The sequence below is a fragment of the Peromyscus eremicus genome, chromosome 16_21 (assembly GCF_949786415.1).
Source record: "Peromyscus eremicus chromosome 16_21, PerEre_H2_v1, whole genome shotgun sequence".
Taxonomy (NCBI): Eukaryota; Metazoa; Chordata; class Mammalia; order Rodentia; family Cricetidae; genus Peromyscus; species Peromyscus eremicus.
Genome location: NC_081432.1, coordinates 26,496,800 through 26,524,791, shown reverse-complemented (window position 1 = coordinate 26,524,791; position 27,992 = coordinate 26,496,800). Strand labels below are relative to the sequence as shown.

The window sequence follows — 27,992 nt, the reverse complement described above, 5'->3', positions numbered from 1 at the left end:
AGGCTGAGGGCACGCTTCATCAAAGGATCTAGGCTTGTCACTATCAGGCAAGGCAATGGCTGTAGGAGGACTCCTCTCCCTGTCGAGAAGGATGGGGTGGGAAACAGGTGCAGGATCTGCAGTGTAAAGACACACGGTGAGCACACACTGCCGAGCCCTGACTCACACCCATTCCAGCCACCTTTCTGTGGCTGTGATAAAACACGCTCACCAAAAGCAACTTACAGGATAGTTTGTTCATCTTACGGTTACAACATCTCATTGTGGAAAGTCGGGGTGGAAACTGCTTGCCAGCTCCCTCTCTGGCTCACTTCTCTAAGTTACCAGGACCACCTGCCCAAGGATGGTGCCACCCACGGTAGGCTGGACCTCTTGTATCAACTAATAATCAGGATAATCCCTTACTAACATGCCCACAGGCCAATCTAATAAAGAAAGGTATTCAAAAGAGACTTTTCCCCAGACGATTCAGTTGACAGTTAATATGTACCAGGACAGCATCCTGTGTGGAAGACCTCATCGTGGCTGGTCATGGTGAATTCCCTGATGTGGTTCTCAGAATTCACCCTTTTTCTTATTGTAACCCAGAAGAGGCACTGCCCTCCGTAAACGTGGTTGTACTTTGCCCATCTTTTTGTTATTTATCCATCATGTAGCACCTTCTTGGGCAAGCCTAGCTTCATGCTCTAAGCCCAGCGCTGTATAGGCTAGTCTAGCTAGGGATAGCTCTGACCATGGATCCCAGAAGAGGACGGGCAGGTGGCTGAGATGTGGAACTGTCTGGCAGTGCCATGTACAGGGTGTCGGGGAATCCAGCGACAGAGACCTAGTGATGTCTAGAACAGCCATGGGGGAGGACTTACAGAGACCTAGTGATGTCTAGAACAGCCATGGGGGAGGACTTGATAAGCTAACGAACAGACCTTAGATAACTCATCCTACCCTCCGCTGCATGAAGCACCCCTTAAACTTCCGCCCATCCTCTTTTGCTAAGACAATTGTACAATAGAAGTTTGAGTCTCTGGTCCACTGGGAGGCAGGCGCTGTGTGGCTGATCCATCTGTTACTTGGTCTGGGAAGGATGCCACATTCCCTCTGGCCCGTGTTGGTGACTCACAGCAGAGCAGGCCAGCCTCGGAAGTGTGTGGACCCATGAGCATCTGGATCCTGATATCTTGGCTTCTTTTCATTTCTATCCTTCCCTAATCATCTTAATGAAATAATAACCACCACATGTGACCCCATAATGGTGCCTCCTTAAGGCAATATTAAGAGCAGTTAAGGATTATTCAGAGATGAAATGTCAGAAAAGGGCAATAGTTCAGGGTGCCTGGCTAGGGTCCAGAGTCACTTACTCAGTGGGTGACATCAAGGTTGTGCCATGTAAGCATTTCCACAGGCACTTTGGTGGCCCTGCATTGAGTGTGCATTGTGTCTCATGGAATAAGACTCCCTTGAGAAGCACACAGAGATAAGGAAAAAATTCACCTCATCCTTTAAAGCCAAAAAGCATGCCTTGGCAATGCCTGGCATGCTGGGCACCAAGCATCAGTGCCAATGGAAATAACAGCTTCCGTTTGTGACTGCTGCCTCAGGAATGCCAGGCCCATGCACTGAGGCTTCTCTTTCCCCAACATGTACTAAATTCACCTGCTGCTGCTTTTCTGATTGGAATCGATTTCCTTCTATTTAAAAACATACATGAGCTGGCACACCTGACCACATGACAGTGTGTACATGTGGGCAGCACTAATTGGATTCAGTGGGTTTTAAATAATTAATAAGAGGATATTAAATTGGGAGGGAGGTGTGATGAGGAAGCGTCTGGGGACAATTGAATGGTCACACCCACATTGTGTACATTTATGCAGTTTTCAACAAATAAATTCAAAAAGATTTTTTTTTTAGATTTACTTGTTTGTTTTTTATATGTGTGGGTGCTTTGCCTGCAGAACATTGCTGTACCTCCACTGTGGAAATTCAGATTAACTCCAGACATTGCCAAATGTCTCCCGAGGGAATGTCACACTGGTTAAACATTGACATGTAGGACCAGAGCCTGGCTGACCCTGGATGATGCTGGTAGTGATTATCTTGGGTAGCTTATCATTCTGTCCAATCTGGTCTTTTTCTTTTTGTAAGAGGCATGGGCCTATTAAAAAAAAAAAAAAAACTTGTGGAATAGAACTTAGCTTTTTCCAACAGATTCATCTTGTTTAAATGAAACTGTATGCTCGCTTACACGTGTATTCTAGAGATCACTGTGTCACGTGGCCCTCACAGCACATGCGATTACTGCATGGTACATGAGGAGCTTTGGCAGGAGCTGTTGAGAATGTGGTTGGCTGAGTATGCAGAAGGATCTGGCCTCCATCCCCAGCAAAAAGGAAAAGAAATCCTAGGATAGCAGATCTCATGGTAATGGTTCTTACCAAGATATAAAACTTTCAGAAATAGATTATCAATGCGGTGAAGGCTAGAAAAGGACCCTGTGAGATTTTTGTTTTGTTTATTTTTTTTCTTTCAACTTAAATCATCTGAATTATGCAAAGTCTTCTTTACCAACAGAAGGCTGGACCATTGACAACCCAAAGAAAGAGGTTCTCTGGGGGCACTAGGGGTGCTGGCGGTGTCTTACAGGCTAAAGTGAGGACCAAGTGAGTTAACATATGTAGAAGACCTTGACAATTGTGGCATGTCTCTGGAACTATGGAGATAGGTACTAGATGCCCCCCATGATGAGGTACTAAGTAACTAAAAGATAAAAAACTGGATAACTCAGATGTGAATTACTAGGTAACCCAAGCTGTGAAACTAGATAGCCCTTTGGTGAAAACAGCATCAGACCCTTCAGGAAATTCTCAAACGAAGTCTAACACAAAGTACCGGGCCTTCCGGTTAAGCTGAGCTTATGTCAAGGACTCGGAGGTAAGGGTCTAATACACTCTAAGGGTGCTTGCATTCTTCGCGAGCCTCCTGTCGGTGCCTGAAAAGACCAGGCTCTGAATGACCATGCACTTTGGGGAAACTGGAAGTGATTGCTGAATGTGTCACCCACCATGGGGAGGATAAAATCACCAAGGGCTCCACACCACGGTGGGAGCCGAGCTGCCCGGCTGAGGCAGCTTCAGGGGAAGCAGGTGAAATGCTGTTTGTGGTCTAATGCCTTAAGGTGCGTGCTTACTTCCATTGAGATAATTCTAATTTCTCTCCCCCCACCCCCACCCCCGCTGTTTCTTTCTCCTCTCCCCCCTTACCTCTCCCCTCTTCCTCGCTCTCTCTCTCAAACTCATATTATTTGGAATTGGAACCAATGGCTGGCTGAAGTATGTAGCCTTGCAATAAAATCCTTCTACTGCACCAGGCTTAACGGCACACGCCTTTAATCTCAGCACTTGGGAGGCAGGGCCAGGCAGCTCTCTGTGAGTTCGAGGTCAGCCTGGTCTAAACTTTAAGTTCCAGGACAGTCAGAGACAGAGACAGTGAGACTCTGTCTCAAAAAAATAAAAACCCCCAAAATCCTCCTACCTCAGTTCCTGGTTATACCTTAGATTGCGACTAATCCTCTTAGCTTTTTACCACGCCATCAGTGTGAAACGTCTTGTTGGTCTTTGTGATTGTATTAGATATCTAGAACTCACTTGTTTTCAGTAAAACTACCCTGAATTTGGATCTTGGCTTCTTTCCTTGCAGAATTCTCAACTATTATTTTGGTTGACTGCATGCCTACAATTATACATGTTTCCAGTATTTCTGTAGAAATATTTCCAAGAAAGTCTGTTGGGATGTACTTCTGTGTCGCCCTCCTGCGTTCACTTATCAGAAATGCAGGGTATGTGGGGGCGGGGGGGGGGGGGGTGCATGATGCTTGTGGTAAGAGAGTGACATGTTTGAACTCAGGCCAGTAGGGCCAAGCAGCTCACCATGCATGTCCACCCTGGCCCCTGGAAGTTTCATGGGAAGTATCACTGTCAGCTCGAGTCCTTGGCTCCATAACCAGTCACCCCAAACCTGTCACTTCTGTGTTCATGGCTTCTACAGGTTACACTTGAGACAGAGCACGGCTGGGCGTCTTCACTGCTCCATAGTGTCTAGACTTCAGCTCAGAGGCCTGCAGGACTGTAGTGGTTAGGACTAGGCCAAGAGGCCTCTGTAGGCCTACACTCCAATGTTCGGTAACCCATTCCTCCTGCTGGCTGGGGTCTCTGCTGCAGCATAGAACGCCAGCCTCTGTCATGGCCCGTGTTCCTAGAGCAGCTGTGTGGCTCTTGTGGACCCAGGTTCTGTCTCAGGGCTGTGTTTCCACTGTGCTCTACCTCAGAGGCACACTAGCTAAGGAGAGCACCAAGGTCCCTCTGTAAGGACATGAACGAATTAGGAGACAGTACTGGGAAAATAGGATGTAGCACATTTTCTTAGGTGCCCTCTTAGCTCTATAAGGTCACAGTTTCTCCCACTGTTCAGATGGTTACAGTTCTCTCCGGTTCAATGTTTTTTAAACAATATTTTCATAAATTTCATACAACACATTTTGAACATAGTCACTCAAGTCCCCCAGCTCCTCCCAACCCTTCCCACCAGACACTCAGCTTCCTTCTTTAATTGTCCTTGCCCCGTGGAGTCAGGTTTATGATGTCCGGCTAGCAGTTATGTTGTCTCTGCAGTTAGTGGTGGGATTTCGTGCCCCCGCCCCCGCCCCGCCCCACCCCGTCCTGGGATTTTTGTCTGCCTGGATTCTGCAGGTCTTGCGCACGCTGTCGCGATTGCTATGGCTTCACATGTGGAAGAGCCTTGTTGTGTTTGGTGAACACTGTCTCCTGGACTCTGTCAACGAGCTTGGGCTCTTACAATCATTCCACCCCTTCCTTGCAGATCCTGAGCCTCCTGGGGAGGGTGTTAGAGGTGCATCCTACTCAGGGCTGAGCACTCCAGAGTCGCCTAATCTCTACATGCTGACCAGTTGGTGTTTAATGCTTTCTTTTTCTAATGAAGGATAAAAATGAACTCTGTTACATTTGCCCTTCCTGGGGAGTCTTGCTTCCAGCTTCCACCGGACTGAACAAGGCCGGCCTCAGTCACTGCTGTCCACTCAGCCGAGCTCCGCAATGGGTCTCCTCACATTTCAAATAAAGGAACCAGTTTCTTAAGGTTTGCAGGGGTGAGAGTGGGGTGAGCCACCTTGAGCTCCACTGCCAGCTCTGCACTCCTGTGCTTGCCCAGACCCGATACCAATGCAAGCACTGATAAGAATCTGGCCTGAGACCCCCAAGAACATTCACATTCGAGTTCCTGGCAGAGCTGGGATCACAGTGGGAGCAGACCCTGGCATGCTTGCTTCTGCTCCAGGTTCCAGAAGTAACGCTGCTACCTTCGCCCTGGGTCTGAGGAAAGGACCGTGTCCCGGCTCTTTGCCTCCGGCTCGGAGTAGAAGGGATCATTTCCTAGCTAGCATAGTAAAAGCCAAGTGTGGCACGATGACCGAGCACCACCCACACCGTGTTTCCTGCAGAGGGTGGAGCCTTATGCCCACGTTGTCATGGTGCCAAGACCCTGTGAAGTAACCACACTGGTGATGGGATGCACATGGGTGAAGTGTGGCCTCTCCCAGGTGTGCCATGCTGCACATGTGTGAGTCCACTTGAGTTCCACAATACCCTCCCAGGTCATGTAAGTTATTCCCGTCCTTTTACATTGGCTCGGAAGAGTTAGGTCACTGTTCAAAGGCACCAAGGCAGTAAGTACCAGAGTCCAAACAAGATGGCCCATGGGCCTGAGAGGAAAGGAAAGGAAATGAGGAAAGGTGTCATTAGTCTAGCTGACCCACCCTTCCTTTTTTTTTTTTTTTTTTTTTTTTTTTGCAGGGCAGCAGGTAACATGACCATTAAGTGTGAGCACTGTGTCCTGGTGGAGGACTGGGGAGTACTTTCTCCTCCGGGCCAGGTCCTAAAGGCATGACATGAACATTATGCGGCCAGGATCAGGGCTGTGACGTCAGTTCCTTCAGAGACTGGTGGTCACTCACACAGTCCCTTCACACATGCCCGTGAGAGGCTCGAGCTGAGCCCAGGCACCCTTCAGAGTTCATTAGAAAGACTAGTATCTCCGAGCCTTTGACTTTCAGAATGGAGCTTAATTTAAAGGTCCAAATATTTTGTGTTAGTCTCCGTTGGTCACTCGTACCCCACCCAGAGCAGCCGAATGGTCATGCCAATGGGACATCCATCGGTGTCACTGGAATGCCCAAGCTGAGACCCACAGCCCGCAGTTTTTAGGCTACTGTTCTCCTTTAAGGAATAGGGAGGGGACAGCAAGACTTGTGCCAGTATAAGGACACAGAGAGCTTCCTGGGATATAGGCTTCCGCCTAACATCTTAGCCTCACTCTCTTATCTCTCCCTGGGCTCTCTGGCCACTCACCTGAGACCAAGGATGTTCTCACCTCTGGCTCTCTCTAGCTGGGGGTGGGGAGGGTTGAAGGAGACACATTGGAGCATATATCAGTGGTTTTATTTGTGTGGCTTCTATATTAGGATCTAGAAGATCTTATAGATATAAAACCTACTGTTCCGGCGAGATATTGGGATAGAGAGTATCCTACCATAGAAGGGGGAAAGAGTGAGGAGCAAAGCCTGTGTCAAGGCTTCATGTGAAGGGATGTCAGTATCAGGGCAGAAGGCCTGAGAAACATGTCCAACCTGGTGTGGCAAAGGAACCAAGGGGATGATCAGCAACGCAAAATGAGCAGCCATGACACAGGAAACTAGAGGTGGCACTCTGGTGGGGAAGTGACCCAAATGTCAGTGCCCTGGAGACACCCAGTCATGGGACCAAGGGCCCAGCTGAGGGCTGCACCTCTTGTCTCTCATATACTCAAGTCCCAGGTACCATCTTGTCACACACATGCACTGTGTGCTGACAGCTGGAACGCATGCTCAACACTTCCACCAACACCCCAAGTTTGCACAAGACCTAGAAAGGTCTATCTCTTGTAGCTGTTTCTTACAGCATTCCCGCCCACGGGCTGTGGTGTTTCTTCAGATTTGGGGCTTCTGGGACATCCTCTGTGACTGCCTCAGACTGTGCACTTTCAAAGACTTAGAGGATATTCTTGTCTCTAGAGGATTCCGAAGGATCATAGAGAGCAGCTGGAATTTGAGTCCTATTTGTTTCATATTTTATGATCATAAGTGATATTTCCAAACAAGTCTTTGGTATACATATAATTTTTTATCATTTATTAGAAGCAAAAGCAAATTCTCACACTAATAAAATGTGCTTTTCTTATTTTGTGTGTGTGAGTGTTCTGCCTGCATGTATGTCTGTGTACCACCTATGAACCTGGTACCAATGGAGGCTGGAAGAGGTGGAGTCACGGATGGTTGTGAGCTGCTACATGGTGCTTGGAATTGAACGAGGGTCCTCTGGAAGAACAGCGAGTGTTCTTAACTGCTGATTCACCTCTCCAGCCCCTTGCTTGGTTTTTGTTGTTGTTACTGATGTTTTGTTTAGACATAAATTAGTAAATCTTGGCTGGATGTCTGATGCACCATGACATAAAGCAACATAAAGAGCTGTTTTCATTATTTGTATCATTTTTGTGGTGACGAAGCGAGACATGGCTGCAGCTAAGGGTATGTGGCTCAGAGGCAGAGCGCTTGCCTAGCATGTGGGAAGAGATCCTAGGTTCATTTCCTGGCCAGAATCATTTTTAATACAAACTTGATTGGATTAAGAAATGCTGAGGAAATTAATGAAGGACTCCTCTGCATAGCCTGTAATCTCATTTCAGATAGTTAAATGAGGAGGCCTCTGACCTGATAAAGGGATTAATCCCTCAACAGATTCCTAATGTGGTAGCATCATCATCGGGGGATGGTGCAAGGCGGCTGAGGCAGAGTTGGAGGAAGTAGATCGCTGGAGTGTGCTAAGACTATATGTCACTCTGGCCCCCTCTGTAGTCCTCTGTTCTCTGCTTTTGTCCACCGAGAAATAAAGGCCAGCTCACTACAGCTCCTTCTACCAAGATGTTCTGCTCAAGTAATGATGCACTCCAAGTTTTGAACCAGGGAACCAACATAAAGCTTTCCCCACCTGAGTCGTTTCTGTTAGGCATTTTGGTCATAGTTACTTAAGACAGGATAAGGACACTACAGAAATTAAAATAGGCTAAGTGCACTGTAATTCCTCGCATCTAGCAGCTTGTGATAACAGAAGTAAGTGCTGGCAGAGGCACCAGATGCCTAATGAAATGCTCTTAGCATGCATCACCTCAGATCCAAGTCACACAAGCTCTGTACTGAGAGTGGGCAGGAGCCTAGCCCTTTCTGCTGGCTGGCTGTGAGTCACGGAGTTTCCTCTCAATAGCATGGAGAAAGCTGCTCCACCCGAGGCGTCTCAGGCTGTGAGGTGGTTTCCATGCCCTAAGGTTCATGACTATTCACGTTGAAAACTGTTGAGGACGTGGTGTGATGCACTTGGAGTCATTCTGTGTTCCCACCTCTTAGCCCGTCCCCTGCAAACTGCAAAAGTGCGAGATACCTGTCACTTACTGAACGCCTGCTACTGTTACAGGGCCAGGTGCTGAAATCATGGTTCTCACCATAACAACAATGACATGGACCTAACTGGTGTTAGGTCACTGAGAGTGTTGCCCTCAGAAGGGATTAGTGTGGTTTTTGGGGGGACCCTGGCTAGCTCCCCAAAGTTTAAAAAAAAAAAAAAAGCAACTTGGCCCCTCAAGTTTTTCTGGCTTCCCGTCTTGCCTCTTCCCCTCACACATGCCCCATCATGATGATCAATCACGAGGCCCTCTCCAGGGACAGAACTGATAGGCCCACCTGCTTTCAGGCTCTAAAACTGTGTGTGAGCTTAAAAAGTCTTTTTTCTTTATATCCTACTCTGGTATTCTGTCATAGAAACAAATTAATCCAGCCCTATCCTGAGATGTCATACACTGGCTTATTTAGGTCTCACAGCAAGTCACTAGAGCCATAGTTAAAATTTTGACTCAACAAATCCTGAGGCAAATCCAGGTTGTACAACTTTCTAGTTTATCGCTCTGTGCCTTGTTTACTGTCTTAAACCCTACTTTCGTCCTATATATCTTAGGTGAGCTACAGTAGATGACTGAATGGGTAAAGAGGTTGCTAAGCAACCATGAGAACCCCAGTTCTCAGGATCCTTTGTTTAAAAAAAAATGGTCCTTCCACAAAAGTATACACTGGTCCATGCACCTATATATATGCATTATCTCACACACACACACACACACACACAATAAATAAATCTAAATAAATAAAATTCAAGGAGTTAATATATGGCCAATACTTAATAAGACCTGACTCATAGGAAGCGCTCAAGTATTACCAGTATCATTTTTCTGTTTAGATAATCGTGTATCCGTTTCACATATAAAGGAATCAAGAGTAAGAATGGGTAAGTAACTAGTTTGATATCAGACAACTAATAAATGACATGGGTCTCCAGTTCCATCCTACCCACAAGCTACCACAGCATCCTGTGGTTCTCACAGGCCACAGCAGTATCATAGTGTATCTTCCTGAGCACTTCCAGGGGAGCTCTTCAAGGGCCCCTCCGTGCCTTGTTGGACTTGGCCAATCCTCCAGACCCGCTCCTAGAGCTGGGCTAAAGAGAAGCAGCGTTCATTTTACTCTTTGTATTGGTTCTGAGTCCAGCTAACCGCTCAGATCCCAATGTGTGTAGCTCTCTTTTGTTTGGGGATTTATTTTCATCTTATGAGTGTGACTCTTTTGCCTCATGTGTCACCAGCAAGCAGCAAAGAGGAGGCCAAAAGAGGGCGATGTATTCACTGGAACTAGAATTGTAGGTAGTGGCAAGCCTCCATGTGCGTGATCAGACCAAACTGGTGTCCTCTGCAAGAGCAGCAAGCACTCTTTAACTGCTGAGCCATCTCTCTAACATAGCTCTTTGAAGGACCAATACCTGCCCGTCGCCTGCCTTTTCCACTCCCTAAGGTGCCCAAACCCATGCAGCAGACAGCAAGCCACTGAGCAAAGACTGTACTGGGCAAGGCAAGAAAAAGAACACAACACAGCAAGCAGAGCTTCCCTCCACGAGAAGCTGAAGAATCCAGTTAGACTGTACCTGCTCACTGCTGCCTCCCATCCCCCGCCATTTTTACGAACCAGTATTTCTCATCTTCTATCTTTTGCCGAGGCAGTCTTTTCAAATGTGTGTTTTAATGTTTGAAATTAAACATTAATTAATCCCGATAGCTCACTACCCAACCTTCCTGTCTTTTAAGTAGCTTGTTAACTTCTCTTTATCCATTATTTCTCTGCCCTCTCAGAAAATGCATTGCATATTTATACCGTTATGAACCTCCTCTGCCCCTCTAGCATCTGTGTTTTCATGCAGAACCAGAACTGTGCTCTCTCTCCATTCAACTTTTAGCAGGGCATAGCTTTTAATTACCCTTTCTCCCAACCCCGTCTCCGACAGGAAGGTTTCCAGACATATAGTAATCATCACAAAGCTTCCGAGCGGAGCTTTGTGCCTTGGAGCCAGGCTCGGAAAAGATAAGGACACCATGTCTCCATTTGCCCTTGTATCTTGTCCCAAGGCTTCTTAGGGCCTCGGCTTTCTCATGTCAACTCGGTACGCATTAGCATCTGCCCAGGTTTTCTGAGGTTGTTCCCACTGCTAATTGGGAACAAGATAGTCTCTCTTCTCTGAGCCAGCCTTCCTGCCCGCCTCCGCCACCTGTCCTCCCTAATGGCCTGTAGATGGCGATGGCATCTGAGACTTACCTTCCCCTCTTCCTAAGTGTGGTTTTTTTGCTTCCTTCACTTAGCTGAATCAGTCAAACTGATGAGTTATTCAGCAGACTCAGGATGGCGGTTGGCATAATAAAGTCAGTCGGGGACTCCTTCCTGCCACATGAGCAGAAAGCACCCAAGTGATGAATCTTCTAGTTCTGTGTCCCCAGCCTGCTGTGTCCATATCATCTCCCCTAAGCCACAAGCCACCCTGTGACCATCTCTGTCACTGTCGTCTCCTCAGAAGCATTGCCTTCCTTCCGTCCCCACAACTTCACCTCCATGGTCGCATCTTGGTCAGCCTTTGAGGTGCCAGGTGTGCCAACCCCTTCCTTCTCATTACAGGACACCAAGCCCCTTGGTAGGTACCATCCAAATGCAAACATCTGGTTTTTAAATCTGCTCTTTCCACACCTTATGACCCTGGACCTCATTAACTACTAGTCCACTCTTTCATTATCTCCATGGCAGTTTAACTCTCTCTCCGTCCTCTGCCAGGTACCCCTCATAGGAGACCAACTCCTGCTCTATAAGCTAACAGTAAAAGTTCTCTCTGGTTCATACCTATTCCCATCCTGTTCACAGTAGCAGGTTGCAAAATCCTCATTTCCCCTAAGTGAAAAAGCAGCGTGTGTTTACGGTAGTAAGTCAGATAATACAGAACATCTAACAAAAGTTGAAATACTAGACCAGCCTACTTCCAACCCTGCCCACCCATCCAACAGCAGCAACCTAGAGGGCTTGTTTCTGGGCTCCTGGATAATCTGCAGGTTCTCCAGGGTCACCAAGGTCAAAAACGCAATCTGAGTATCTTTCGCCCGAGACCACTCTCTCAGGGCTCAGCTCACAGAAATGCCTTCAGATGCACCTAGAGGAATGAGTGGTTTTGCTCGGTCCTCTGTTATCAATGCTGATGAGCCATCAGCATCATATTATCATCGTTGCCATTATTAGAGTATATGATCATCAGCTTGTACCGGTGGCTCGCGACTCTGCAGATTGAGGATCTCTGGGTTATCTGGACCTCACTCTATGCCTAGGTGGAGGAGTCCCTGACTGACTGTGCCAACCCCCATCCTGAGTCTTGAATAACTCATCAGTTTGACTGACTCAGCAGAGACAGTGAGAAAGAAACAGAGTGAGTTTAGAACAGGGATGAGGCAGTTTTCAGACACCGTCTCAATCAGCAGGCCAATGGGAAGGACTGTCTGTAGCTGTCTGCCTCCTACAACACTCATCGGACCCTGTGTTTAGTATGTACCCAGACAATCCAAGCTAAAACACCACTACAAAATTCATATGGTAAATCAATTTGAAGGAAGTCAATTGGTTTAGCTAGTAGTAACATTTGCCTAGTATATGCAAGTAAAGTTCCATCCCCAGCAGAACTGAATGGTATATGTGTGTATGTAAACATACAATACACATACACACGTATATGTATTTATGAGACCAACATGTTGCCACTGCACCGAGGGTAACAAAAATGTGTGTGTGTGTGTGTGTGTGTGTGTGTGTGTGTGTGTGTGCGTGCGCGCGCGCGCACATATGCATGTGTGTATTCCTGCTAGGTGTGGGGAAGTCTTATAATTCTAGCTACTAAAGGGGGTGAGGTAGGAGGATTGCAGGTTCTGGGATAGCGTGGGCTACATAGCAAAATGTCTTCTCAAAAAATTAAAGAAAGGAGCTAAATGAATGAATTTTGGTGAAATGCAGTGTCCCTGAAAAGTTTAATATTGATTTTTAGACACCAAATCCTATCCCATGTGACAATTTTCTGTCATTTGATTGGCCCTTCAGCAATCTGTCTTTAGTGTTTCTGTCCTCTGGCTGCATTTTTAGACAGGGGCACCACTAAACAAAGGCATTCAGAAGGCTTTGATCTTAATCATAATCCAGAACAACAGTTGGCCATTTGTATGTCTTACAGTGCAGTACCAACAAACATCAAAAATCTTCTGAAGTGCTTGAGATAGAATCTGGGGGCTTATGCATATTAGCCAAGTGCTCCCCCGCACCCCCCAGACTACATCCCTAGCTGCCACCCCAGTCTCTTAATATTGGAGTTCCAGGTGGTGATTCTTCTATATTTTTAATGTTATTTTATATGTGTGGTGTTTTTTCTACATGTATGTGTGTACCAAGTGCATGCCCATGCCCTTGGAGGCCAGAAAAGGGTGTCAGCTCCCCTGGAACTGGAGTTACAGATAGTAATGAGTCGTCATGTAGATGTTGGGGATTAACTCAGGCCTGCTGAGCCATCTCTCCAGCCCAGGTGCTAACTAGATTAAGGGGATGTGTGTGTCCAGGTTTGAGTGTACACAGTGTATATGTGCAAGTGTGAGCATGTATGCACAATGTGTATGTGCAAGTGTGAGTTTGTATGCACAGTGTTTTCTCAGAAGTTCTCATTTATCTCTCTTCCAAGACTCTAGAGCAGTGGTCCTCAACCTCCCCAAATCTGTGACCCTTCAATACCATTCCTCATGTTGTGGTGACCCCCCCACACCATAAAATTATTTTCGTTGTTACTGTTATTTTGCTACTGTTATGAATAGTGATGTAACTATCTGATATACAGGATGGTCTTAGGCAACCCACAGGTTGAGAACCCCTGCTCTAGAGGGAGAGATGTTTTCATATGCAAATCTTGACAGTGGGGGATTCTGAACACACCTCCCGCTGAAGCCCCCAGCCTGGCCCAGTCCTTTACCCTCCAGCCCTTTGCCCTAGCCAAACCATTTGATTCCCTCTTGTAAGATGAATCTTAAATGGGCTTATTAAATAAAAAACCCAGAGCCAGGTACTGGGGTGAATGCTGAAAGATCAGAGAAACAGAACAAGCCACAGTCAACCTCACCTTGCCAACTCCTCCGCCGATCCTGTTTCCACAAATCCTCAGACTGAAATACTCTTGAGTCCTCACACCTGAGGGTCTCAGTTGAACTGCTTAAAAGTCTCTAGTTCCTTTTCCTCATGCCTTATATACCTTTCTGCTTCCTGCCATCACTTCCTGGGATTAAAGGCATGTGTCCTTCCCAAGCAAAGATATGAGATCTCAAGTGCTGGGATTAAAGGTGTGCCACCATGCCTAGCTCTGTTCCTAGTGTGGCTTTGAACTCACAGAGATCTAGATGGAGACAGATCTCTGCCTCCTGAATGCTAGGATTAAAGGCATGTGCTACCACTGCCTAACCTCTATGTTTAATATAGTGGCTGTTCTGTTCTCTGACTCCCAGATAAGTTTATTGGGATGCACAATATATCAACCACACCCTCTGATTGGCTCTTGGCCACACAGAGATGCTGCTGGGATATGTTATCTAATTCCAGAAGGGATCAGATGGACTCCAAGAATCAAGAATGACTGTGTTGGAGACATGGAATTCTCATCTTGCCAGGCTCATTAATCTAAAATTTATTCACTGTTCAGAAGAAACCCTACAGTCCATCCTTTTTTAACCCTTAGTCCAGACTATTCCTTTGAAATCTGTTAGCTCCCCTATGATACTCCCAAAACTGAGTCATGAATCTATCCCCACCACGTATAGCAAAGTGCCTCTTGGTTAATCCGTATGTGTGTCATATGTGATGACTCCCAAGGAGTGTTTAGAACATCTGCCACCATATTGCGTGAACTGCACAGGCGTGATGGCTGCTATTCTGAGGAGTCCCACAGCAAAGGGATTACTGGATACTGCAAGCACTGGCAGAATTCCACTCCGGAAGGCAAACATTTTGGAGAAATCTCTGCATTCAAGAAATCAGTGTTTGTCCAAGTTAAATTCAGAAAATCGTGAGTCACATTTAATCCTGAAGAACTGAGGCAGGAAAATTACCCACACAGGTGGCCCCCTGCCCCTTTCCAATAGACACTATTAAAGCTGGATGCAGTCACCAACAGTCTCAGGGGTGTGGGGTGAGGTAGCAGGGCTGTGCCTTCCTCCAGTTCACTGCACATGACGTCATGGCTCTCGCAGCCTGGAGTGCCTTGTGAACGCTCCCACGCGTGTTCTCTACTAAGGCATTCTAAGAACTCTGATGCGGAGCTCAGTTCATTAAATGCACTACATTGAATTAATAAGTACTGAGGGCCTGCTATGTTCCAGGCATTGCATTAGGTCCTGTGGTGCCGTGGAAAACACAATGAAATATCCCTTACCCTTCTCCAAAGCTTGTATTCCAGAGGGGAGCTGGAAAGGAGATTGATGAATGGTAATCCAGTGGGTGAAGGAACGTAGATGGTCAAGGGTGGAGGAAGACATACAGCAGGGTCTTTGCTGGCTGCTAGATTTCGCCTGCCTCACTAGGAGTAGAGGCGGGCCACACCATCAGAGTAAGTGATAGACTTAGGCTAGACACCTGGATGGTCCCTGCTTCCTTCCTCACATCCTCAGCCTATTTCAGCTTTTGGAATGTTGGGGCTGTGTGCTGGAGGACAATTAGCAACACATCTGGACCACTCAAACAGTCTCAGACTTTGACCCCTGTCCTCTCTGGGCATGATCACCCCACTGGGAAGCTTTGCTCTCCTTCTGGGGGAGCCTGCCCCCTCCTCAGTCCCTGTAGTCCTTCCATCCCTGACCAGGGCTAGCCATCTGAATTGCTGCATCCCCTCTACCCTTTATCTTAATGTGGTTTCCAGTGACTCTTCCTGAGAACACTGCCCTCTCCGGCCATACCACCAGGATGGTCTGTGTAGACACCAATTGGCAACACTACACCTTAAGCCCCCAGACAGCATGGTGAACGCTCCAACTAAGCATGGGTATAACCGATAACTAAAGTTTCATTCTCCATTTCCCATACAGCTCCCAGAACCTGGATGAATGCACACCAACTTTAGGCAGAGTTCTTGGAGGAAGCTAGGCCATGTGGCTGCAGGAGAATCAGGCACTAAGTGCCCCAGGCCCCACTCTGGGACTGACACACGCAGGAAGAAGGGAAGAAAACCCAGCTCAGGGAGTCCTGAGCCATGCAGGAATGTGTAACAGAGCACTAGCTGACTGGAGGTTGCCTTTCTATGATGTTCTCTAAGTAGGGGGATCCTGAGCCCTCCATGACTAGATACTGTTGTTGCAAAACAAAGAAACAAACAAAAAACAGCTCTCAACTCAGAGGGAATAAGAGATAATTTAGAGCCGGGCGGTGGTGGCGCACGCCTTTAATCCCAGCACTCGGGAGGCAGAGGCAGGCGGATCTCTGTGAGTTCGAGGCCAGCCTGGTCTACAGAGCGAGATCCAGGAAAGGCACAAAGCTACACAGAGAAACCCTGTCTCGAAAAAACCAAAAAAAAAAAAAAAAAAAAAAAAAAAAAAGAGATAGTTTACTCTGGAGCCATAAAAACAGCTCTCAGCTCAAAGGGAATAAGAGTTTATTCTGGGGCCATTTTGAGTGACCATGCCCAGGAACACCACAGATTTAAGTTATTCTAAAGTCCATATTCCAATGTTGAAGCAGTTTGATAAGTTTTATAACCTTACCAAGCAAAGAAAGTTGTAAATCAAGGTCAGTTTATAATGCATTAGTGAGTATATGAGAGAGATGGTTATGGAATACGGGAGAAGGTCTTCTACAGGCCTGAGATGCTATCTGATGACATGCTTGGCCATGGGATAGTGGGAGCCCCTAGTCTGCTAAGTTAACAGATTCCAAAAGGTTTTCATCTATTAGTCACAGGATGTTACTTCTGACACAGAGGTGGAGAATGAATGGCTGTTCTGGGGGATAGTGCTAGCCCAAGAAAAGGGACCCCAACCTCTCCACAGACCTGCAGTTCCAGTGAGTGGGTCTCTATAGACAGCTTCTTTCTGTCAGCAGCTTCTCATGATCACCTACCATGAGACTGTGCAGAGCTCAGAAGGATGCTCAAGGCGCCCAAGGGCGGGCTCATGGCCCTCTGGATACTGAAGGGGGATCACTGTCCAGGTGACAACAGAGCACCCCAAACACTGCACATCAGCAGAGCCAGAAGCCTTCAGATAACCACGCTTCAGTTACTGGCCAGATAGACCTATGACATTGCACACTGTGAGACTTAAAATCACACATTACACACACACACACACACACACACACACACACTATATATATATATATATATATATATATATATATATGCACATCATATACATACTATATAAATACACTATACACACCTTATACATGCTATATATACACACACTATACATATACACGCATTATACACACTATACACATTCATACTATATACATAGATACACATTACATATATACATATTATAGACACAATATTGTAGCATGAATCTTAAATGGTCTTATTAATAAGAACAAACCTGCAGCAGGGTATTGGGGTGAATGCTGGAAGATCAGAGAAGCAGATCCAGCCATAGCCACCTCACCTCACCAATTCCTCAGCTGATCCGGTTTCCTCAGACTGGAAGCCTCTGTATCCTCATCCAAATGGATCTCTGCTGAACTGCTGCTCAAAAGCCTAAAAGTTTAACCAGCTCTAGTTCCTGGCCCTCACACCTTATATACCTTTCTGCTTTCTGTTGTCACTTCCTGGGATTAAAGGCGTGTGTCACCATGCCTAGCTGTCTCCAGTGTGGCTTTGAACTCACAGAGATCCAGATGGATCTCTGCCTCTGGAATGGTAGGATTAAAGGTGTGAGTGCCACCATTTTCTGGCCTCTGTGTCTGTCTAGTGGCTGTTCTGTTCTCTGACCCCAGATAAGTTTATCAGGGTGCACAATATTTTGGGGAACACAATATCACCACACAATATATACACACATACATACACATTATGTACACACACTATACACATATATTATACATTCATTATATTTACACATACACTATATATACACACTATATATGCACACATTATATACACTATATGCATATATTATACACATGCTATATATACACACAGTATATATATATACACACACACTGTACATACTGTATGTATATGCACACGTGTATGCACACACACACACTCACATCCATGCACACATATACATACTCCACCACTGTTTGTGTGGAGGAAAGTTTAACTACCCAAGGGTTCTAAACCAGTTGTCCCAAAGACACATGCTGTAGCTCACCCTTGGATGAGGGACTGTATGTCTGTGTGCCCTGTGCAGAATAATTACCCTCCCAGCTGGGCTAAAAGTCCTGCAATTTTCTTTAACTTTTATAAAAGTAGTAGTATATGACATGAAGACTGTCCAGCACGCCTCTCAGATTTATGAGCAGCCCCACTAGGAACATCTCCCCTGCAGAGCAAAGCAGTCACCCTGACTGGGTCCCTCAGACACAGCCCATGCAGTTGCCTATTGAATCCTGTCATGGGGAGTCCTGTTTGTGGGTCCCTAGCCTGCAAACTTTCCATGGGAGCTGGCCTTGTGAGCCACTCCCTCCAGGTCTCAGGAAAGAAAACTAAGGTGTTCAGACTTGTCTTGGTTGTCGTCCTCTGACTAGATTACAGGACTTTTTTTTTTTTTTTTTTTTTTTTGGTTTTTCGAGACAGGGTTTCTCTGTGTAGCTTTGCGCCTTTCTTGGATCTCTCTCTGTAGACCAGGCTGGCCTCGAACTCACAAAGATCCACCTGCCTGTGCCTCCCGAGTGCTGGGATTAAAGGCGTGTGTCACCACCGCCCAGCTACAGGACTATCTTTAAGGTCTCCACAGGATGGCCCTCCCAGAGATGCTAACATATCCTGTTTAACTGTGTGTGTTTCTGCAGAAGGAGAAGAAGAGCGGGCTATTGAAGCTGCTGGCTGGGGCATCTACCAAGAAGAAGTCCCGCTCCCCACCATCTATATCTCCAACCCACGACCCCCAGTCAGCCATGGATACCTCACTGCAGGGTGCCATGGGCCCTGAAGTGTCCCCAGTGACCGTCCATGGCAGGGCAGGTTCCTGCCCCATAGAGAGTGAGATGCAGGGGGCCATTGGCTTGGAGCCACTGCACAGAAAAGCCGGCTCCTTGGATCTGAATTTCTCTTTGTCCCCTTCTCGGCAATCAACTCTGTCCATGGCTTCCATCCGCCCCGAACCTAAGCCACTGCCCAGAGAGAGGTAAGGAGCTGAAGGCTTTTATCTCTGTCCTCTTTAGGACTAACACCTGAGTTCTAGAACCTTCTTGGGGACTGGGCAAAATGGAGTTTCCCAGAGGTTGAGCTTATCAAATATCCCTCTTTACCCAGGCCCTGGGGTATATTCCTTATTCCCAACCTGCCTTGTGTCTTAGTCAGCGTTTTTATTGCTGTAAAGAGACATCATGACCATAGCAACTCTTAGAAGGAAAACATCTAATTGGAGTGGCTCAGAGATTCAGTCTGTTATCATCATGGTGGGGAGCTTGGCAGCATGCAGGCAGAGCCAAAAGTCATACATCTTGCAGGCAACAGGAAGTTGACTGAGACACTGAATAGTATCCTGAACATCGGAAACCTCAAAGCCTGCCCCCACAGTGATACACTTCCTCCAACAAGGCCATACCCACTCTAGCAAAGCCACACCTTCTAATAGTGCCACTCCCTTGAGATTATGGGGGCCAATTACATTCAAACTACCACACCTTCCTTCCTGGATTTGGGCTTGTAAATGGGCATTTCCCTGAAGAAACGTCCAAACCACTGTGGCCTAGAGCACTGGGTTCTTAACCTTTGAGATCCTCAAATGAACTCTTCCAGAGTCCCCTGTGGGCCTGTGCCTCATTCACTCACTCAGAAAAGCAGTTCTTTGAACCTCAGAACACTGTGACATTTTAGTGTTATGAAGTGTTGTTCTATGTTATTCTATGTTATCTTCAAGGTCAAACCATTGAGAACTGCCAATACTCAACCATTTTTATCCAAACTAGCAAGTTAATGTAATTCAACCTCAAGTTTTACAGATTTGGAAACTGAGCCACAGTGAGGTCACAGGCTGAGGGGCAATAGATTGTACAAGTTTTATAAGTAATAGTGTATCTATCTTTGTGAAAGGATCTGTGTGTGTTTGAGTTTACAACAAGACTGGAAGGCCTTGTGGGGATATAATTAGGTGCCACCCTGCCCAGTCTCTACTAGTTAGAGCACTGCTTAGATAACAAACACATAAAACCATATCCTGAGAGCAACAATGGCATTTCTGTTCATCCCTCCACTGCTCAGTCACCTGTTACCTAAGCTAGAGAACACAGCTGCTGTTCTACATGCTAACCTCAGACCATACCTCCAGGAGCCAGGCAGTGGGTAATTAGCTGGTCTTTGAGGTTGGGTGTCTCAGTGGTCAGAGCACTCAGTCCACAAAGCAGGTACCTCACTAGTCCAGAAAGTTCCTGGAGAACCCCCTGGTTCTTAGTGACATAAGTTTGGAAACACTGGTTCTGCAGTCAGCAAGGAAATCAGCAACAATGGCAGCAACAGGGCCGGTAACTCGGCAGAAAGGAGAAGACCAAGCAAGCAAAGGGCGAGATGTTCTTCCTTCTCAAAAACCCTTTCTATCTGGACTGCTGCCTCAAAGCGCTGCCCACAGTGGGGGCGGGCCTGCCTACGTCAATCAAGACGATCAGGACAGTTCTTCAGGTGAGGTTCCCTACTCAGGTGATTCTAATTTTTGGCCGGTTGACACTGAAACCAACTATAAGAGTATTCAGAGTCTCTAAAGGGCTCCATGGCTCCATCTGGACAGAAATGAAGAGAGAATGGTCACAGGCTACCCTATGGTATCGGGGAAGCTGAAGTGGAGGAACTGAAGATGTGAGATCCAGCTCCCAAGGTTAGCACAACTCCAGCTCAAACAGGGATTCCGGGCCTGTAAGTCTATGCACAGTGCTCATTGTGCAGCTTCTGAGACTGGGCCAGCGCATCCTGCATGTGCAGAGGCCCTCTCAGTCTTGGACTTAGAAAGATTAGGCTCCTCCCCAGCCTTCCTAGGCTTCCCCATGCAGGACTCTTTCTGAAGGAAACCCTCTGAAGATGTAAAAAACTTCTGACAGCCTGGACCTGTGCTGGGCCTCCTCAGAGTCTTCAAATCGCATTCCCTGATCTTCTGGGCCTGGACAACCATAGTAATTACACAAAAGGAACTCTCACCTCTAAGGGAATGGTTTGTTATGGAGCCAAAGTTGAGTGACCATGGCCCGGGAAGACAGATTTAGGTCTCCCAAAATACCGTGTTCCGATGTGGAAACAGCTCCATGAAGTTTTTACAATAACAGAAAAGAGAAAGTCATAAGTCAAGGCATTTTTAAAAATACATTGGCGGAAACATCAGAGAGGCAGTTTGCAGCCAGGCAGAGAAATCTCAGCTGTAGGCCTCAGATGCTCCCTGATAGCATTTTTAGCCCTTTGGTTGATGAGGAATAGGGTTTTGTTAAGTCAATACATCCTAAAGATTTTTATCTGTTTATTGGAGCAGGTCTGACACAGAGATGGGCAAGGGAAGGTGCTTTAGTGGGGCTGAAGATAGCCCAAGAGGAACTAATTAGGCTCTGGGCCTACACCATTCCAAAGACTGAAGTTTTAATGGGTCAGCCTTTGAGCACACAGCTCATGTTTCCCCAGGAATTCTTATTTATAATAGAATAGAGAGGTCAATACTGCTGCCCCTCCTACTGTGGCACTGCTGAGCATGGCCTTGGCCCACTAGCTAGGTTGTGGGAGTGAGGGTAAAATATTCTTTGAGCTGTCCCCAGCCTATCACCCACAGCCACACAGACGGCTCCTGAAGGAGACCACCCTCATCTTATCTGCTGGCTACAACTGTCACCTGCCCCGAGGCTTGGGGTACCGGGGTCAGACACCTGCCATACAAAGCTACCCAGATACCAGAGGGGCCAGCAGCAGAAGGTGGAGGGTGGGGCGTCCTGTCAAGGACGGAGAGGTAGACAGCGGAGAAGCATCAGTATCTGAGAAGGCAGCCGGTCCTCAGAGAACCGCTACTCCAGCCTCCTGCAGATCATAACCACTAACACACTACACTTCACAGCCGGGAAGTCTAGTGTGAATAGAACCCCAATTCACAACCAGGTGTCTAGACATCTCCAAGGGAACAGGGAAGGGTGAGTGTGGGTTCAGAAGAGCCTGAAGTGTGAACATTCACAGAAAGCAGAAAGGGGTGTTAGCCCCTGAGAAGGCATCTAGGCTGGTGTCTAGAATGAACTGGGACCTGCCTCATTGGAAGGTCAGAAGGGTGTGATCCGGCTGCTGCTGGAGTATAGTTTGGGGAAGGCGTGTTAAGGGATGCTAGGGCCAGCTGGGGACTCAACCTTGTGAGGCTAAAAATCTGTATAGCACAGTAGGGCTTAGGACGAGGAAAGCTCAGAGAAGTTGGCTGGGGCTTTGTGGAGGAGGAGTGCTGTTAGGGCCACAGCCGAGTGTCGGTCAGGGCAAGCGCCATGCTGACAGCAAGGCTCTGGGTTCTCAGAAAGGTGAGGGCCCAGGGGTCCAACTCTGCTCTCATATTTAGGGAAGCCTTTCACAGCCTAGAGCACCCTCAGTGCTTCACCCAGGTAGAGCGGTGGCCAGCAGCATGCTCTTGAGGCAGCTGGCCAGCAGAAGCATTGAAGGCACCTTCTCTGGTTTCATTTTGTCATGGTGATCGGAAAACAGGACCTTGAGACCTTGGGTGTTGCAGGTTGCCCAGGTCTTGTAGAAAAGAGGTGAGGAGAAACTGGGCCTTTCTAGCACCAATCATGTGATTTCATCCAGTTCAGCCTGAGGCTGTACACCTTATGATTTAAAAACGATGACCACTCACTCCACCAAAGCAAACTTCAAGGCACCCTCCAGACCAAAGGGGGCCCCAGCTACCTCTAGCTGAGAGGAGCCGTGAGCTTTAGATGGAGAACCTGGCACATGGACAGGTTATGACACAAAGGTCCCAAAGCCAAGTGCCCAGCCTATGTCCCGGGCCTGGAGCAGTCCCTGTTCCCCAGAGGCCATGGCTGACCAGGTACAGCCATGAGTTCACTAGGACAGACCTCCAGATAGGAGACCAGCACAGGTAGGAAGGACGATGAGAAATGGAGGGACTATCTAGAGGTCTGGTAACTAAACAGTAAGACAGCTGTGCCTTAGATCTGTGTCTAAAAGGACACCAAGGGAACTTCCTTTTTTAAAAAGGAAGCCTCTTATACGGAATTAATGTAGGCCACTTATCACTTTGTATACATATGAATGACACATGTTGATACTTACCCCCCATTGAACTGTTGTGTCTCCTCTCATTCTCTCGCTGACCCCCTTTCTCATCCCAGCCAGTTCCTCCTCTCTCATAGTCTTTGTGTCTTTGTGGTTATCCAATCAGTTTTAATAGGCTTATTGAGAGGTTATCTGAAGCATCACTGGCACATTACTGGAGACTACACCATTAAGAAGATATCTCTCCATTTCCCAGCAACCATTAACTGCCTATAAATCGTTAGCGGTAGATGGGTCCTTGTGAGTGCCCCCTGCATCACAGGATGTTGATGGACCCAATCTCATAGGTTTTAGGCAGGTGTCTTAGCTGCTGCAAACTCCAGAGGGCCACAGTTCAACTCGGTTGATTCCCAGTGGGTCACACACACAAAAGACATGAAGGGGACTTGGGAAGGGGAAGAATATCAGTGGGAGAAAGCGGGAACAAAGGGGATTATAGGGAGAGGACAACAACTCATATGTATGCAGGAAGGTGTCAAAGGATAGAAACAGTACTTTTAAAGAGGTGCAGACGACAGCATTCCACAGCACTCTGACCCACCCTCCAGCTCTTACCTGCCTCTTTTCACTTCTGTGATGTTTCCTGAGCTTTGGAGGGGGAGACAGACGGATATCTCACTTATGGCTAAGCATTCAACAATTACGTTTTCTGAGCATTGTGACCAAGTACAAGTCTCTGCAATTACCACTGCCCACTGGGGGAAACGTCTCTTTGACCAAAGCTGACAACAGCATTACTCTTTGGGGATAAGCATAATACTGTAATTGTTTAGAAGGCAATTTGATTAATATGTCCTGTCAGTTTTACAAAGCGGTAACTGTGGCTTCCTCACTAGGGCCCATGACTTCTCCAGCCGATGGCTGTTGACCAGGCTTACAGTATAAGCTGTCAATTCCTTCCTGTGGAGCAGGCCTCAACTCCAAGCAGGAAGTGCCCCCATTGTTGACTTGTCCCTACTGAACCAGCTGACAAATTTTGCTCGGCCAGGTGGTCGTGAGGCATGCCAGGTCCATAACCCAGTAAGACTGTTGATCACAGTTCTCCTTGTGGTACCCTGCATAGTACAGTGCCTCGAAGTACTATGAGTGCTAGCCAATGGGGAAGAAACTTCCATATCAGTTTCAGCTTGGGCTTTCTATGTCCCGCAGTTAGAGCATGGAGTATCTTTTCTGGTGGCAGCCAACTGCAATGGCAATTACCTGTGTTGTTTTAGATGCCCGGATGGTTCCCTGACCAACAGCTCTGAGGGACATGAGATAACAAATTCAAGAGCTTTGGGGAAACTTAAAAGATAATAATTTTACAAAAAGTGAAAAGTAACTCGACACTGTAAGAACTTAGAAGAGGGAACAGAGAGCTCAAAGTGGGCAGGCAGGCTCCAGGGCACAGGAGGGACAACTCCCCCCACCCCCCAGCTCACATGCTGTCCCTCTGTCCTCCCAGGTACCGTGTGGTGGTCTCCTACCCACCCCAGAGTGAAGCGGAGATTGAACTAAAGGAAGGCGATATTGTCTTCGTGCACAAGAAGCATGAGGATGGCTGGTTCAAGGGGACTCTGCAGCGGAATGGCCGCACGGGCCTCTTCCCAGGCAGCTTTGTGGAGAGCTTCTGAAGGCCGTTGCTCATGTCCTGCCCTGCCATCCAGGAGAGGGACCCAAGAAAACCCTATGTGAGCAGAGGAAGCCTCATCACCTAGGTCCCTGGGCCTTTCTAAAACACCTGCCAGGAACAACTGGACTGGGGTGATGACTCGCTTGTGAAGGCCATGCTCTCACGTGAGGTCCTAACTGAAAGCACACATGGATGTCGTCTTGGTTGTGAAGGCCATACCCTCATATGAAGTCCTTATTGAAAGCACACATGCGTGTCCTTCAAGACCATGCCATGAATTTCAGTGAGCAGTACAATGGAAAACGTTGCCCATGTGGACCAATGCACTCTATGCCAGCCAGCGGCTAACGCAGTAATCGCTGTCTGTGCAAGGCTGGGAGCGTGGGAGGGTCCAAGGTGGGGCCGTGTGCGAGCGAGCGAGGGCTGACAGCAATGTAACTTCCCTGGCTCCCCTGGGTATCATTCCTCTATATACCTCTGTCACCTGCCATGGAGCCCCACATCCAGGGCATTCATGGTTCAGGAGCCTCATGTAAGGGCTCCGAGTCTCCCAAGGTGCCCAGTGGGGTCCTGTCGGGCACCGCAGAGTTCTTACGGCTTTGTCTCCTACCGGGATAAGAAGGAACACCTTTTGGTTTCACTACCACTGTCTCTGCATTACTCCTTCTTATGGCACCTTTTTAATGTGCAACTCCTAAACTTTCTATATTTCTAATAGGTCAGACGCTGCGTATTTTTCATACATCTGGTGCTGATTTTTTGTAAAACTAGAAATCCCTTGGGTAAGCTTCAAGGAAAAACAAGAGGTAACATCAAAGGAAAGTTTTATATATTTCCCCTCTGAAGTTTGAAGCATATTGAGGAATTCCTCTCTGTAATATCAAAACATTGGCTGGTGCTCAGTGAGGTGACAGAGTCTGCCGAGATGGTCATGTGGAGTTGGGAGAGTCTTTCCTGGCTGTTGGAAATAGCCTAAACCACATGCTCCATCTAGATAGGAGTGATTTTTTTTTTTAAATTGGAAACATTTTTGAGGAATTTATACTGCCTTTTTGTGTGGCAAGAAAACACACACACACACACACACACACACACACACACACACACACACACACTGACCCCTAAAACTTCCTTTGACTGCATTAGAGAGAATGACTAAAAATAGCATTCTTAAAGCATGTCTTGCTGCCAAAATGCAGCTTTTACAACAGCTCAGATCGCTACCTTGCAAAGGTTTTTTTCTCCATTTCAAAAACAAGTCACTTCCCCTATCAGGCCAAGCAAAATTCCATCTGCTAGAGACCAAAGGTACAGTGCTAAGAGGAATCTGATGCATGACTACAGGCTTACAGGGCCTGGAGCCACTGGAAAAAGCAGCAGGATGGTCCCTTTGGCCCTCAGGCCTTCCTGTAAAGTTCACTGGAGCAACAGCTTGCTTCCCAAGAGGTTGGCTATCAAGAGGAGTGAGTGTCACACTTTAGAAACATATTTTTTTTCATCTCAAAATAGCAATTTGTGAGCCTCTGTACATTTTTACAAAATCACCCAGACCTGTGTCAAGCCTTTGGTAGCAGAGGCTATCACTAGTTTTCGTAAAAAAATAAGGACCACTTCTCAATGTTCCTATTTGAGGATATGACTTAACTAGTTGTGGCTGCCAGGTGACTGCCATGTGGAAGCAGTGATGCCTAGGGAAAGTCTCTTCCTCCATAATAATAGACTAACTAGACAGAAGAAAACTGTTCTGAGCCAAAGAGAAACTCTAGCTTAGGCACAGAGATCCCTGTATGCAGGGTTGAGTGACATCCACAAGGAATCTAGTCACTGTCACTGCTGAATTACTTGCCCATCCATGCACAAAAGATCTATGCATGGTTAAATCCATGATATCACCAAGGAGGTACACAAATCTACATCCTGGGGGAGATGTATTTTCAGTGGAACCAGAACTCACTCCAGTTTCCAGACAATAAAAGTTCCTTTTTCTCTCCTCAACAAGATTGACTTGAAGTCAACAGAATAAGACAACTTTGACCTGTCCTCTTTTCTCCTGAGGGCTGCTTCATGAGGTCAGGTGGTAGCAGCTTGATAGAAAGCTAAGGAAAGTATCAAGTTGTCTTTGGAAAACATCAGTTGGACCCTCTCCTAACCAAGTCATGGGTTTATGCAGGACCTACCTTGGGGAGCGAAACAGGGCCCTAGGGCTCATTCCCAGATGGGGCTTTTTAAAATACACAATGAGCCCCATGGTCTGAGTATTTTAAATACTCTTGAGCCCTTTAACTTTCAAAATCATGTGTTCCACAGTCAAGAACAGAAAAGAGGTACCTTTCCTAAGGTCATCTTCCCTTGAAGACACATGTCTTGGCTACCAAAATGAAGCCAGCACCTTATCTAGAATCTTCACATTCATTCCATCCTGGCCAGCAGCATGTACTTCTTACTCACACAGTAAGTAGTATTTGGTGGCCAGGTGATTTTCCTTGAATAGTTCCCAGCCCTTCAGATTGAGAGTCACCAAGGAGACAGGACAGTCTAGCCCCAAGAGGACTGAAGGAAGGAACAAGAGAGATGGACAAGATGGTCTGTAGTGGAGTGTGAATACAAGGCTGGGCACTGTAAAACCATTCCAGTAGACTCGGAAGCCCTTGTACTTTGTACAACGCACACACAAACACACACGTGCAAGCACGTGTCCCCAACCCCACATGTTTCTATTATACACCAATGTCAGTATGTAATTTTGGATGAATTGACAGTAGTGGCAAACTATGATGCCTGTGTTTCTGAGTCTTTCAATAAAAATGACCATGGAGAGGCTGTGTGTCTCAATAGTGCGAACAATGCAGTTGGAGCAGAAGATGTGAGTCAGAGAGGGCAGAATGGAGAGAGCGGTCTTGGTGTTCTATTGCTGTGGAGAGACAATGACCGAGGCACCTTATAAAAGAAAGCGTTTAACTGGGGCCTTGCTTACAGTTTCAGAGGATTCATCTATGATCACCATAGTGGGAAGCATGGCAACAGGCAGGCACGAAGGCATGGTAATGGAGCAGAAGGTGAGAGCTCACATCTGATCTGCCAGTTGTAAGAAGAGAAAGATGGAGACTGAACCTGGTGTGGCTTTTGAAACATCAAAGCCTATACCCATTGATAAACCTTGTCCAACAAGGCCACACCTACTAATCCTTCCTAAACAGTTCTCCAACTGGGAACCAAGCATTCAGACATACAAGCCAATGGGGAGCATTCTCATCCAAACCACCACAAAGGCATTGCCTACATGCCCAAGACTCGTGCTTGTCACCTTCTGTTCATTGGGGGACACAGGCTCTGTGTATATCAGGACTGGGCACTGAGGAGCCCAAGAAGTTGTGGCCAGCAGTGAAGTTGAACATGATCTGTAC

The 27,992-nt window shown here is 47.0% G+C and overlaps 1 protein-coding gene across 1 annotated transcript in view; it reads left to right on the top strand.

Annotated features, from left to right (window-relative positions):
* The window catches only part of Sh3rf3 (SH3 domain containing ring finger 3), a 156,158-nt gene extending 128,721 nt beyond the window's left edge, over positions 1 to 27,437 (top strand). Inside the window, exons 9-10 of the mRNA XM_059243805.1 lie at positions 18,530 to 18,864; positions 24,421 to 27,437. Coding sequence (XP_059099788.1) covers positions 18,530 to 18,864; positions 24,421 to 24,589 — 504 coding nt within the window. The 3' untranslated portion in view covers positions 24,590 to 27,437. The remainder of the gene's footprint in view (positions 1 to 18,529; positions 18,865 to 24,420) is intronic.
* Positions 27,438 to 27,992: the final 555 nt, after the last annotated feature.